Source organism: Bufo gargarizans, chromosome 4 (genome assembly GCF_014858855.1).
Source record: "Bufo gargarizans isolate SCDJY-AF-19 chromosome 4, ASM1485885v1, whole genome shotgun sequence".
NCBI lineage: Eukaryota > Metazoa > Chordata > Amphibia > Anura > Bufonidae > Bufo > Bufo gargarizans.
Genome location: NC_058083.1, coordinates 79,718,402 through 79,732,531, shown reverse-complemented (window position 1 = coordinate 79,732,531; position 14,130 = coordinate 79,718,402). Strand labels below are relative to the sequence as shown.

General features: G+C 43.8%; 1 protein-coding gene across 1 annotated transcript in view; it reads right to left on the bottom strand.

The window, feature by feature from the left end:
* The window catches only part of PXDN (peroxidasin), a 119,740-nt gene that overhangs the window by 2,137 nt on the left and 103,473 nt on the right, over window positions 1-14,130 (bottom strand). Inside the window, exons 18-21 of the mRNA XM_044289370.1 lie at window positions 7,702-7,836; window positions 4,378-4,586; window positions 2,195-2,315; window positions 717-837 (exon numbers count right to left, since the gene is read on the bottom strand). Coding sequence (XP_044145305.1) covers window positions 717-837; window positions 2,195-2,315; window positions 4,378-4,586; window positions 7,702-7,836 — 586 coding nt within the window. The remainder of the gene's footprint in view (window positions 1-716; window positions 838-2,194; window positions 2,316-4,377; window positions 4,587-7,701; window positions 7,837-14,130) is intronic.

Genomic DNA, 14,130 nt, shown 5'->3' with positions numbered 1-14,130 from the left:
TCAGTACACGTGTTCCAGTTTCCATACAATCATCTCATTCTCACCCATCGCTAACTAGCCTGTACTTTACAATCATTCTGCCCTTGTTCTCATAGAAAGCCTCGCTCCATGCAGTGACTTCCTGGTCAGCCTGGGACAGGCTTGCGTTTATACACAGCAGCCAATCTGAGGAGGCAGAGCTGCAAAGGGAGGGGAGGGGCAGCAGCCTCAACCAATGATGAGACAGGGGGTGTGTCTCAGACTACCTGTGACTCCCAGCAGGCATAGAAGCTAAACTGTAGTCACAGATCACACCTAATGAGAATGACCTAAAATCAGCCAAGCAGCAATCACTGCCTAGCAGAGGAAAATAAATGACAGGTAAGCCCCATTTCAAAACCCTTCATTATTCATTACTCATTTTTTAATCCTCTTTGCTGAAGCTATTTTTGTGCTCATTATTGCCCCTTGCACTATACATGTATTTAACAGAAAATTGCAGAACATTTCAAGTCCTGCCCTGACAGCATCTGGAAGTGTGGGGAACATGAGAAACACTCTGGCCACATTTGGCTATTACCTGCACTTCACCATATCAGTTATACTACATTCTATGGACATGAAATGGACTGGACCGTGTTGGGAGAATTTATCCATATCTGACTGAAGATAATCAAATGAGACCATAGTTTATTAGCCAATTCATTCAGAATCTTAAATCTTCAAGCATGCACTACCTGTTTTCTTAGACTGGTTATTGTCTTTTGCATGTCAAGAACAAAATCCTTAAAGTCGCTGACAAGTGGCATATTCTTTGGCTGTTCAGTGCTTAAAGTGGCATTCATATCACTTGGAGAACTGCAGAAGAAAACGAGTAAAACTTACATTTTTTAACTAAAAAAATAAATAAATACAAGCAGTATAATACCTGATCAATAATAATAATAATAATAATAATAATAAAAGGCAAAGATCTTAACAGTCCATTAAAGGGTATGCTCACCATTTTAGTGAGTCATTTACATAGAAGCCTAGTAATTACACTGCATTACTCATCTTGTACTAATCTGTAGATATAGCTGGTATGATACTCCACAGCTGCATGCATAGTGCTGTCAGCTCCGATAAGAGCAGTTGACAACCTGGCTGTCAGTCGCACACCTAACCTCTTGCAGAGGACTGCAGTGCGGCTGTCGATGTGTTACAATGCTTGGAGTTGTAGTTAAGAAACAGTTAGAGAATTACAGGCCGTAGACCAATGCTGTACGTCGTCTAGTCTACAGGCAATACTTGTAAGAATACAAACCACCATGGTAAGATCTGAGTAAACATCATACCATCAAGGAATGTTGGATGATGTAAACTCTGAAGACCGTAGGAATTGTGAATTCAGCTCTGGAGTATAAAATTCAGGCAATACAAGTTAAACAATGCAATATATCTACAACATTGTTCAACTTTATATGCAATTATACAGTGACATTGTAAAGGAGACCACTTAGGTATCCATTTAGGACCCACGCCATATGTAAAGAACTAGGAAGGTACACTATACTAAAAAGGAGTGTATACAGAGGTCACTCTAAAGGACTGCTAGAACCGGTTAACATGATAAATGACAAACTCTGCTCTCCCACATTTCTATTCTTATATGATTAAGGCTACTTTTACACTAGCATTTAGTTTTCTGGTATTGAGATCCATCATAGGGGCTCAATACCGGAAAAAAACGCTTCAGTTTTGTCCCCATTCGTTGTTAATGGGGACAAAACTGAACTGAACAGAACGGAATGCACCAAAATGCATTCCATTCCATTTAGTTGTGTTCCCAGACCAGAGAGCAAACCGCAACATGTTGTAGTTTGCTTTCCGTCATGCGATGCGGAGCAAGACGGATCCGGCATGACCCCCAATGCAAGTCAATGGTGACGGATCTGTTTTCTCTGCCACAATCGAAAACGGATCCGTCCCCTATTGACTTTCAATAGAGTTCAAGACTGATGCATCTTGGCTATGTTAAAGATAATACAAACGGATCAGTTCATAACGGATGCAGATGGTTCTATCATCAGTAACGGAAGCGTTTTTGCTGAACCTCGCCGGATCCAGTAAAAACGCTAGTGTGAAAGTAGCCTGATATTTCATAATCTTGGCTAGAATGCTCAAAATATTTTTTACATTAAAGAGTCTGTATAGCATAGCTTGCATTACTTACTAAGAAACATCATTGGTCATAAGGTCTTCCTGGGGTCTTTCTTCTTTAAAGCTATGTTCTGTGGAGCGTTTACCTCTGAAGTGACCAGAAAAAGAGCTAAATTGCCCTCTTGACCTACAGTCTGTAAGAAAACAGGACACTCATGTTATAACAAGCAACACAAACGCAGGCAATGTAAATGGACATAAAAAAATATAGCAAAACGGTGAAATACCATCTATAGTGGATGATGCCAAATCCAGTGTGAATGTACTTTAGACAAGCATTAAAGGGTTGCCATGTGGAAGAAAACTGAATGCAGAGGGCTCATATATATGAACAATATCCTGCTACTCCCATTATGAGCTTACCAAGTTCCTGCTGGTCTCAACTTCTTGGTCCTCTCTTAACACACAGGAAATATCCTCTTAGCCAATTACTGGTTGCAGTGGTGACCAGTGGTGATAAGCCTTAGCCAGTGTCTGAAGAGGCATTTCCTGTTTGTTGAGATCGGACCAGGAGGTAGACACAAGCGGTGAACCAGTGCGTGTCGCTTACATTTTATTTTTTCCCTTTAAAGAAGTTGTCTCATTTCATAAATGAATTTTTAAATAACGGCTCCTCAATTAGATGTAACTTGGACACCCCGATGAGGTCATTCAGCACATGTACTGATGTATGGTAGTTAGCACCATTGTTGAACACTTGCCCCAGGTAACATAACAGTTGATCACTGGAGGTTCTAGCTGAAGGTTCTACCCTGGCTCTCACAGTGCACTAATCTGATCATCATTGAAAACCTGTGGACAGACCTCAAAAGAGCAGTGCATGCAAGGTGGCCCAGGAATCCCACAGAACTGGAAGACTTTTGCAAGAAATAAATGGATGAAAATCCCTCAAACAAGAAATGGAAGACTCTTTGGCTTGCTATAAAAATGCTTTTACAGGCTGGGATACTTGCCAAAAGGGGGAACTACTAGGTACTAACCATTCATGTTGCCCAAACTTTTGCTGCAGCCAACTATCCTTTTTTGTTTTTTTTTTAAACATAAAAGATGAAAATAAAAAAATATTTTTTTGCTTAAAATACAAAGGCAATGTGTCATCTTAACCTTTATGACTTTTGGAGATCATTTCATCTTCAACTTACTTCACGGTTTACAGTAACAGGGATTGTGACCAAGTGTGCATGAATTTTTGCATGCCACTGTATAGATGGGTATTGCATTTCACTGTAACCCTGCCTGTGATATGATAATAACATGGCAGCTGAGAAGTAATCTCTACAGAACAGGAAGTGACAGCTAATTATTAGGCTAAGACCTAGTTCACACAAACTTTTTTTTGCGAGTCTACAGGCCGTTTTTTTGTGTTCCGTATACAGAACCATTCATTTCAATGGTTCCGCAAAAAAAAAAAAGGAATGTACTCCGTATGCATTCCGTTTCCGTATTTCCGTTAAAAGATAGAACATGTCCTATTATTGCCCGCAAATCACGTTCCGTGGCTCCATTCAAGTCAATGGGTCCGCAAAAATAAACGGAACACATACGGAATGTACTCCATATGTCTTCTGTATCCATTCCGTTTTTGCGGAACCATCTATTGAAAATTTTATGCCCAGCCCAATTTTTTCTATGTAATTACTTTATACTGTATATGCCATATGGAAAAACGGAACAGAAACTGAAACAAAAAACGAAACAACGGATCCGTGAAAAACGGCCTGCAAAACATTGAAAAAGACATACGGTCATGTGAACTAGGCCTAAGGCTATGTTCACAGTGGTAAGATATCCGGTAGGCTGTTCTGGCCAGAGTTCAGTATAAATGTCTGCTTTTGGCCTGACAAATACCACTGCATGAGGAGGTTTTTGTCTGGCCGACAGCTGTCATTTATGCCAGAACATGCCACCGGAACAGGCATATCACTAATGCGAATCTAGCACGTGTCCAATGTGAAAATATAAAAAATTATGTGACATGGAATATGAAACAAAAAAACAAAACAAAACAAAAACTTGAAACAAAAAATAAATTGCCGATAACACATTCCTCTTAAACAGTTGTGACACCGTTCAGTAGCCCAAAAACCAAACCAGATATGGACCAAACTCCTCAAACAGAATCATTCTTTAATAATCACCTAAGTACCAGGTATAAGAATGAATTCATTAAAGCATCAGTTCTGCAGGAGCCCATACCTTCACAGCAATCCTTCCAGAGCCGCAGGTCCATGTGGGGTATCTGGTTGCAGTTGATGTACCCATGTGGGAACTCAGCTACTCTGAACACATCTGGCTGCACCCTGGTGATGTTGTCGCCATTGTCACAAAGGACTCTTGCCAGCGAGGTCTGCTTGATTTGTGTCAATTGTGCTGGCGTAAAAACACCAGGATTCTCATGCCAAAACCTATGATACAGAAGGCAGTCAGATCACATGTCCAGTGGCAACACTAGACTACACTGTGCAGATAATATATTGTAAGCACAAAAAAAAGACTCCAGAATTTTGATTTCAAGAGGAATACAAAAAGACATAATCCCATACAATTCTATGTATTAAAAAGTTGATCCAGAGGGAAAAACAACATGAGATACAAGGCAATTTGAGATACAACATGAGATACAAGGCAACATGAGATACAAGGGGGGGGAAATAAATAAAAATCTTTCCAAACCCCATATCTCACAATCAGAATAACTCCCTGGGTCAAGGACCCTTCTCCAGAATTCCAGTAACTGTAATATTCTTACAGTCCAGCCCCCTCTAACTCTTTTAGTGAGTCCATCATCAGCCAGATCCAGAGTTTCATTGCTCTTACAGCACAGTCATGGCCAAAAATGTTGAGACAGACATACATTTTGGTTTTCACAAAGTTTGCTGCTTCAGTTTTACTCAAGATTGTTATAAAGAGTGATCAAATGAATTACAATTAATTGTTAAGGCATTCCTCGCCATAAAAATACCACTTTCCACTGGGGCTGCAGTAAACGATTATTTTAGAAATAGAGTATTCTATCGATTATTTTTACAATTAATCGAGTATTCTAATAAGAAAAAATGAATTAATAGACTGTTTTCCTTTATAAAAACTTAGACCCCTGCCATCAGTCCCCAACACCCTTCATTCCCCCCTGTGTGATCAGTCCAAGTGCTTCAGTATCTCTTAGTGCCAGCAGCTCTTCCCCCGCCCCAGAGCCAGTGACGCTCCATCGTTCCGCACAGCTCTGCGTCTGATGTCACACCGCACGTCAGGTCACAGCGTGCATACGTCAGTGCAGCGCGGAACCATAGATGTGCTGTGGAGTATTGTGGGCCAACGAGAGACCATAGCAAGCACTTCACTCCCGCTCCGTGGTCACGTGGCACAAACAAATCTTTGATGCAAAAAATTTGCATCAAGGATTTTTTGTGTGTCGAATTACTTGATTCAATCGAGTAATCGTTTCAGCCCTACTTTCCACTGCATTTCTGCCCGGTCACAAAATTACCTTCTAACATCAATTCTTTGTGTTAATTCAGGAGAAAGTGTTAATAAGGACAATGCAGCTGATATCACCTGGGGCTGCTTGAACTAGAAGAAAAGACTACTTTAAAAAGGCGGTGGTACTTGAAATCCTTGTCCTCTTCTGTTAATCATGGTTACCTCCAAGAACACATGTGATTCATCATTGCTTTTGCATCAAGAGGAGTTTACAGCCAAAGACTTTGCTGCTTGTAATACCACCTAAATAAACTGTTTATAGGAGCACCAGGAACTTCAAGTAGGGGGGTTCAATTGCTGTGAAGAAGGCTTCATGATGCCCAAGAAAGTCCAGCAAGTGCCAGACTTATTTCCAGGATTTAACCACCAGTGCACAGATTGCCATGAATGGCAGCTGGAAGGCAGTAGTACATCTGTACGCACAGTTTAGCAAAGTCTTTTGGAGAAGGTCTGGTGTCAAGAAGAGCAGCAAAGCAGCCACTTCTATCCAAGAAAAATATCAAAGACTGAGTTTCTACAGGAAGTACAGGGGTTGGATGCAGAGGACTGGGGTAAAGTTACTTTCTCTGATGAAGCCCCTTGAGACTGTTTGGGACATCTGGAAAAATGATTGTCGGGAGAAGAAAAGGTGAGCGCTACCATGTGTCCTGTATTATGCCAGCTGTAAAGCATCCTGAGACCATTTATGCGTGGGGTTGCTTCTTATCCAAGGGAATAGGTTCACTCAGTTAGCACAACGGTGCTACATTTTGTTATGTTGTTACGACTAAGGACTTCGTTCCAAAACGCGTCAACTGAACCTGTATACTGGTGGATATATCTGTTGTAAATACTATTTGTGAATAAAGAAGAAGTTTCTAGAGGATCTCTAGACGAATCCGGAGCAGTTTTTTCGTATTTCGTGCGAAAAGGTTCACTCACAATTTTTCCTAAGAACACCGTCATGAATAAAGAATGGTATGAAAATTTCCTCCAAGAGCAACTTGCTCCCATCCAGGAGATATCTGGTGAATAAAAATGCTTTTTCCCAGCATGATTGATACCATGTTGCAAAGCAAAAATGATAACCAAGTGGCTCGGTGAACAAAACATTGAAATTTTGGGTCTATGGCCTGGAAATTCCCCAGACCTCAAGCGGTCAAAAAGTAGGTGGACAAACAAAAACACAGAAATTGATCAACTTCAAGCACTAATTAGACAGGAATGGGTTGCCATCAGTGAGTATTTGGTCCAGAAGCTGATATCCAACATCGCAGGGCAAACTTCTAAAGTGTTAAAAAAAAAAAAGACAACACTGGAAATGTGGAGTATTTTTTTAAAAACCAAATAACCCTAGTTTTGATAATCTTTATAAAAAATCTTAATCTACTGCAGTCCACCCTCGACATTTATTACTACATTTGAACACTTTCACACCCTCTCTAGCTCTATGTGTTGCTTGTGCACAGGTGACCAAAATTCACACAATACTCCATGTGCGGTCTGACTAGTAATCTGTAAAGTGGTAGAACTTTACAACATATAGGGACAGTATATAGCATAAAGCAGCGACTCCCTGTCTCTCCTACTCAATAGCCAGTGCTGCCTGCACAATCTTCCCTGCATCTCCCAGTGGCTGGTTAGTTACTCAGGGTGCGGGGATACAGAACTATTATTCACTGTCAGCACTGATCAGTGCCAAAATAGAAGGAGGGCAGAGAAAATATACGGTATATATGCATTGTACAGGTGTTAATTTCTAGAAATATATAGGAGCCAGCAGGGAGGGAAAAAGAATTAACCCCAGCCGCCTTCACAGTGAGCGCTGTGCCTTAGCAACGCTCAAAGAGGACTGCTAAAGGACATTTTAGGGCAAGTTACTCAAATAAATGCACAAGTACTCTAAATAAAGTGTATTAGAAAAATTATCCTTATCACTGTACCTACACATTAGAAGAAAAAATAAATAAATGGCAGTTACACTTTAATAAAATAGGCATATAAGGAGAAAGGAAGAAAAAGAAAGGAAAAAACTATACCATAGTAGTAACATATTCCTACCTGTCACCATCCCTTAAGTTTCGGAACTGAGTAGTTAGTAGGCACATCAGCGTAGGCCCCAATCTGCTACCTGGAATAATATCTTCTGCCATGAGTGCAGGGAACAGATCTACATTTAGAGGTGAACCATACAACCTGAAAAAAATAAAAATCACCACTCAAAATAATATTAAGGGGTTGCTGCACTTTCAGAAAACTTTTAAGATGCCAGTGGTGTATCAAGGTTTTGACTGGTGTAAATCTGCTGTGACTATAATGTAAAAGTAAACACAAAGAAACAGCAACACAGTGCAAGCGCTGGAGATATATTCACACATGCAACATTGTTATTATTTTAAAGGAGTTGTCTGGGTTCATCTTCAACCCTCCGGCCCTCGATATGAGCTTCGGGGCTTTTTTGTTTACAATGGCACACTGCCAGGCGGAGGCTTCCGTCCAGCAGTGTTCCCGGCTCTGATGGGCGAGCTTTAGCACTGCCCTAGCTGTTTTACAGACTAATGGGCGCTAAAGCTCGCCCATTAGTGGCGTAACGTCACCGGATCTCCAAAAAATGCCTTTGCCCTGCACGATTCTGCACAAGACAAAGAAGAGCATCGGAGCATGAAACGTTCCGATGCTTATATCAGGGGGGCCGAATCCGTACAACCCCTTTAGGTCACATTACCGATTTATTTACTATACTAGAAGTTCTTACTGCTCACTGATCAAAACTGCGTGAGCCCACCTGTGATGAGCTGACTAATGCAGATGGGTCCCTACACTCTCGCGAGCAGGCCTATAAAATAAACTCTGGATAGATAGGCGTCAGCTTTACTTTATACTTTTAAAAAACAGCCTTTTGGAATAAAAATTATGCGAGCAGGTTCCGAACAGACATTGAACAAGTAGAGAATACTAAGGGTGTGTCCACACAAAGCAGCCGTGATGTGGCCGCCACTCGTCCATGCAGGCAACGGTGGAATTCAATGAACTCATTAGAAATAGATTTTTAAATTTTTTTTAGAGTTCATTGATAATGGTTTAGCGGATAAAAAACGAAGGAGTTCAATGAATACCGCCACATCTTGCATGGCTGTGCGACTCAGGTCGCAAGAGGCCACGTCTCAGCCACACTGTAAGGCTGTACCCTAAGGCAATGTTCCTCAATTTCACTCCTAAGGGTCCACCTGCCGGTCATGTTTGCAGGATTTCCTTACTATTGAGAAGGTGATATGGTTAGTGTCAGTGCATCAGGACTTACCACAGGTATTCATTCTGTGGGATATCATCAAATCATGACTGGCAGGTGGGTCCTGAGGACTGGAGTTGAGGAACACGGTCCTAAGGGAGATTATGTTACCCAATGAAAGCACCCCGACAGAGCTGCTGATGAAAACCAATACACCGGCCGTGGCACTTGGTTTCTAACATCAGTTGTTACAAAAGACACGTTTCGGCCCGTCCAGAGCCTTTGTGCACACAATATACAAAATATGCAGTATATAAAAGGCACAGAGGGTACCTAAGTAATAATGACAGGTGCCGTCACCGCGGCAACCAATATAAACCAAAAACATCAGTGACATGACATCACAGTTAGGGGGGTACTATCTCTCCTTAGGGAGAGAGCGCCTTAATCAGTGTGAGGAAACTTATAGGCAATACATGTTCCTCTGGAATTCTGGGAGGAAAGGGATGCAAATTAGCTCTTAACAAGCTCTGCCTCTAATGCCACCAGATGTAAGGCAGCTATCCTATCAGTCAATATTCAGCTCTTTAACTAAGCCTTGAGACATGACTTGGATATTAAATAAGCCAGCACCTCATCTGCAGACAGATGTTTCAGGGTGATTGCCCCTCATCCGTGCAGAGCAGAGAAACCCTGACATGCCTCTCACACAGTCAAGCCAGTACTCTCTGCTCTGCACTGATGAGGGGCAATCACCCCAAAACATCTGTCTGCAGATGAGGTGCCGGCTTATTTAATATCCAAGTCATGTCTCAAGGCTTCGTTAAAGAGCTGAATATTGACTTATAGGATAGCTGCCTTACATCTGGTGGCATTAGAGGCAGAGCTTGTTAAGAGCTCATTTGCATCCCTTTCCTCCATGACATCACAGTGTCATGATTCTGATCAAATGGGTCTAAAAGGAAAGAGAGAATTTTAAATAATGGCATACGTACACAATAAAACTATTAGAAGCTGACAATTCTCATAGAATCTGAGCAGAGTATCAAACAAAAACAAGGGGGACAGCAAGTAATTATCATTTCTGTATCAAAAAGAAGATTACAAGGATAAATGTGCAATCCCATATTCCCCATTTAACCCTTTTGGTTACAGGATCTACGTGTGTATCCAAAAAGCCTCCCATTTAAGTAATAACTGTTGAATGTCGCCACCTCTTCTAGTATCTTGTATCTGCTCAATAACTTGATAAGTTTTTGTGGGTGGAAGTGATATGGAATAGGGGGATGTAAATTGTCTGTCCTTATGGCGGATTTATGTTTCCCTATACGGCCTCTCACATGCTGGACTGCTTCCCCAACATACAGGAGACAGCAAGGACATTTTGCAAAGTAGATCATAGCCGCAAATTGAGGAATTTCAGAAGCCACCCGAAAATCTCTATTCTTGCGTGATAAACCTGTCCATGCTGACATGGGGAGTGCAACCAAGATCCCTAGACAAACATTCATCTCACATTTCCCTGTCTCCAGATTATGCAATGCTCCAACGTGACAGATTTCATCATCCTCATTCTGAAAAAACAGCTATAAAATTGAAGGGTAATTTACATGTGAATACAGTAATGTCATCTACATTATAAAGTGTCCTTGCGGTCTGCTGTATGTTGGGGAAACAATCTAGCATGTGAGAGAACGTATAGGGAAACGCACGTCGCAGACCCTAGAACCAAAAGGGTTAAATAGGAAATATAGCATTGCACATTTATCCTTGTAATCTTACAGAAACGATAATTACTTACTGCCCCCCCTTGTTTTTGTCTTTTGAGAACTGTGTCAGTTTCCATTTTCTAATGGTTTTATTGCCATTATTTATAGCAACATGAAAAAGAATTCTCTTTCCTTTTAAACATCACTGAAGCATTAACCCATTTGATCAGAATCATGAGACTGCGAGGTCTTGTTTTTTACATTGGTTGCCCAGGTGACGGTGCCTGACGTCATTACTTGGGTACCCTCTGTTCCTTCATATACTGACTAGACATTAAGCCTGTTACAATAACGGGCGTTAGAACAGTAGTGCTGACACTTATGGGGCGGGGCTCTCTGTGGCTGACACTTATGGGGCGGGGCTCTCTGTGGCTGACACTTATGGGGCGGGGGCCTCTGTGGCTGACACTTATGGGGCGGGGGCCTCTGTGGCTGACACTTATGGGGCGGGGGCCTCTGTGGCTGACACTTATGGGGCGGGGGCCTCTGTGGCTGACACTTATGGGGGGGCCTGGGCTGACACTTATGGGGCGGGGCCTCTGTGGCTGACACTTATGGGGCGGGGGCCTCTGTGGCTGACACTTATGGGGCGGGGGCCTCTGTGGCTGACACTTATGGGGCGGGGGCCTCTGTGGCTGACACTTATGGGGCGGGGGCCTCTGTGGCTGACACTTATGGGGCGGGGCCTCTGTGGCTGACACTTATGGGGCGGGGCCTCTGTGGCTGACACTTATGGGGCGGGGCCTCTGTGGCTGACACTTATGGGGCGGGGCCTCTGTGGCTGACACTTATGGGGCGGGGCCTCTGTGGCTGACACTTATGGGGCGGGGCCTCTGTGGCTGACACTTATGGGGCGGGGCCTCTGTGGCTGACACTTATGGGGCGGGGCCTCTGTGGCTGACACTTATGGGGCGGGGCCTCTGTGGCTGACACTTATGGGGCGGGGCCTCTGTGGCTGACACTTATGGGGCGGGGCCTCTGTGGCTGACACTTATGGGGCGGGGCCTCTGTGGCTGACACTTATGGGGCGGGGCCTCTGTGGCTGACACTTATGGGGCGGGGCCTCTGTGGCTGACACTTATGGGGCGGGGCCTCTGTGGCTGACACTTATGGGGCGGGGCCTCTGTGGCTGACACTTATGGGGCGGGGCCTCTGTGGCTGACACTTATGGGGCGGGGCCTCTGTGGCTGACACTTATGGGGCGGGGCCTCTGTGGCTGACACTTATGGGGCGGGGTCTCTGTGGCTGACACTTATGGGGCGGGGTCTCTGTGGCTGACACTTATGGGGCGGGGTCTCTGTGGCTGAGTAGTAATACTTTGAATAACTGTAATAATAATAACGATCTTCACTTCTTCACTTACTACATGGTGAGGCAAGAGGCCGGGCGGGGCGGCCAGGCACTGGCAGCGTAACTCACTACGTCATGCGTGTGCGCCGCCTGCATCATTCATGCAGTGGGAGGAGCAGGGGCGTCACTTAGTGAGTTACGCTACCAGTGCCTGGCCGCCCGCCCGGCCTCCTGCCTCACCATGTAGTAATATACGCAGAGGTTTGGCAGCAGTACTGAGCGCAAAATAGGGAAAGCCATAAAAAATACCTTAAAGGTGATGGTGTTGCTTGAAAAAGACTGATGAAGGTCAAAACGTTGCATCACCATGCTGTTTTTTGAATAAACCACCATTGGATTTTCTACATTGGCGAGTGCTGCGGATTTTTGCATACTATTCACCATGTAGTAAGTGAGCGGGGCCGGTGCAATACAGTGACTGCCCCCCGCTGGCATTACAATAGGATGCTGCACATGTAGTGTCCGTGGAGTGTGAGCCGATGGAGCAGCGTCTGGCCACACTGCGCGTGTGGGGAAGCGGGCGCACGCGCAGTGCGGTATAATGAGTAAGATAGCCGGCTCTCAGTGTGGACGGCTCCCCGGGATCTGTGACTGCTGCGCTGTCCTGTGTGCCCGGCTCCCGGCGTCCTCCTCCCTGAGCGCTGCTGTCCCGCCGCTGTGCCCCCGAGCCCGTCTCTGCAACCTGGATTAGCGTGTGTGTGTGTGTGTGTGTGTGTGTGTGTGTGTGTGTGTGTGTGTGTGTGTGTGTTTGTCCGTCCGCTGTGCATGCGCACTTCTAGAATCGGCACACACGCACAGACACCAGCCCTGAGCACGTACACAGGGCTTTTATTAGTATAGATAAAGTAAAAAAAAAGTTAATAGACGTGTATTCGTACCGCACCTCTTTGATCTCCACAGTGCTGTAGAGGAACCCAGGCTTGGCTGTGTCAGTTCAGTCCGCCCTGTTGTGCATCCTGGACAAATCTTCTGGCACTTGGTTAAAAACTCAAAATCTTTATTTCGAGCACATAAAAAAAACACATAAAAAACTATGCGTTTAAGATAATGTGTTTCATCAGAAAGGCGTAGCTTTTTAATGTCTTTTTTTATTGCATGAAATAAAAATTCTGAGCTTTTAACAACAAGTGCCAGAAGACTTGTCCAGGATGAACAACATTAAGGGCTCTTTCACACGAGCGGATGCCGTGCAGGTAATCCGCTGCGTAAAAGACAGCCAAGCGCCGTTCCGTATAGCAGAGACGCGGAGCATTAACATGATTGATAATGCCCTGTGCCTCTCTGTCATCTTTTTACTACAAAATCACGGTGACAATTTTATCTCACTGTGATTTTGTAGTAAAAAGGTCACAGAGAGGCACGGAGCATTATCAATCATGTTAATGCTCAGTGTCTTTGCTGTCTAGAACGGGACTCGGATCTCTTTCACGCAGTGGATTACCTGCACGGCATCCGCTCGTGTAAAAGAACCCTAAGAGCGGCCTTTATATACTGCATCTTTTGTATATTGTGTAATAGTTGACAAAGGCTCTGGACGCATTGTATGTAACAACTGATGCACATTAAAGAAAGCGAGTGTCAGGGTCATCCGCTTTCTAAAAATACCTGGAACGCATCCCTTCCATGTGCACCGCCACAAGCCTGAGTGCCGACCAGATCTTCAACCAATACAAGTCATGTTGTATCTAAAAGTTGGTTTAGTAATTTGCTTTCAGTTATCTTTGCTTATTAACAAAAAAACTATTTCAGCTTAAAAGTATCCAACCTGAAGCATTTATCTTCTACCCACCTTTTCCGCAGTTATAAGAATGAAAGTAGGAGGAGTTTGAAAGGGTCAGCAGTCGAGCATGCACCCTGTCGGTCCATTCAAAGTCTATGGGACTGAAGTAGACAGCCAAGTACCATGCTTGGCAGTTACTGTCAGTGCCATATACGTTATAAGTAGCACCAGGACACATACTCGGTGGTCACTCTATTCAAGCACTCTATTAGCAGCATTTTTATGGCTATTGCTATGAACATTGGATCAGCGTACAAAATTCAGTGCACGTTACGCAAGGGGAGCAGGTCACCGCGGTGGCCTACTATCGTCTACAAAGACCCCCCATCGACGGATGTTATTTTTTGCATGCAGGGGAGATG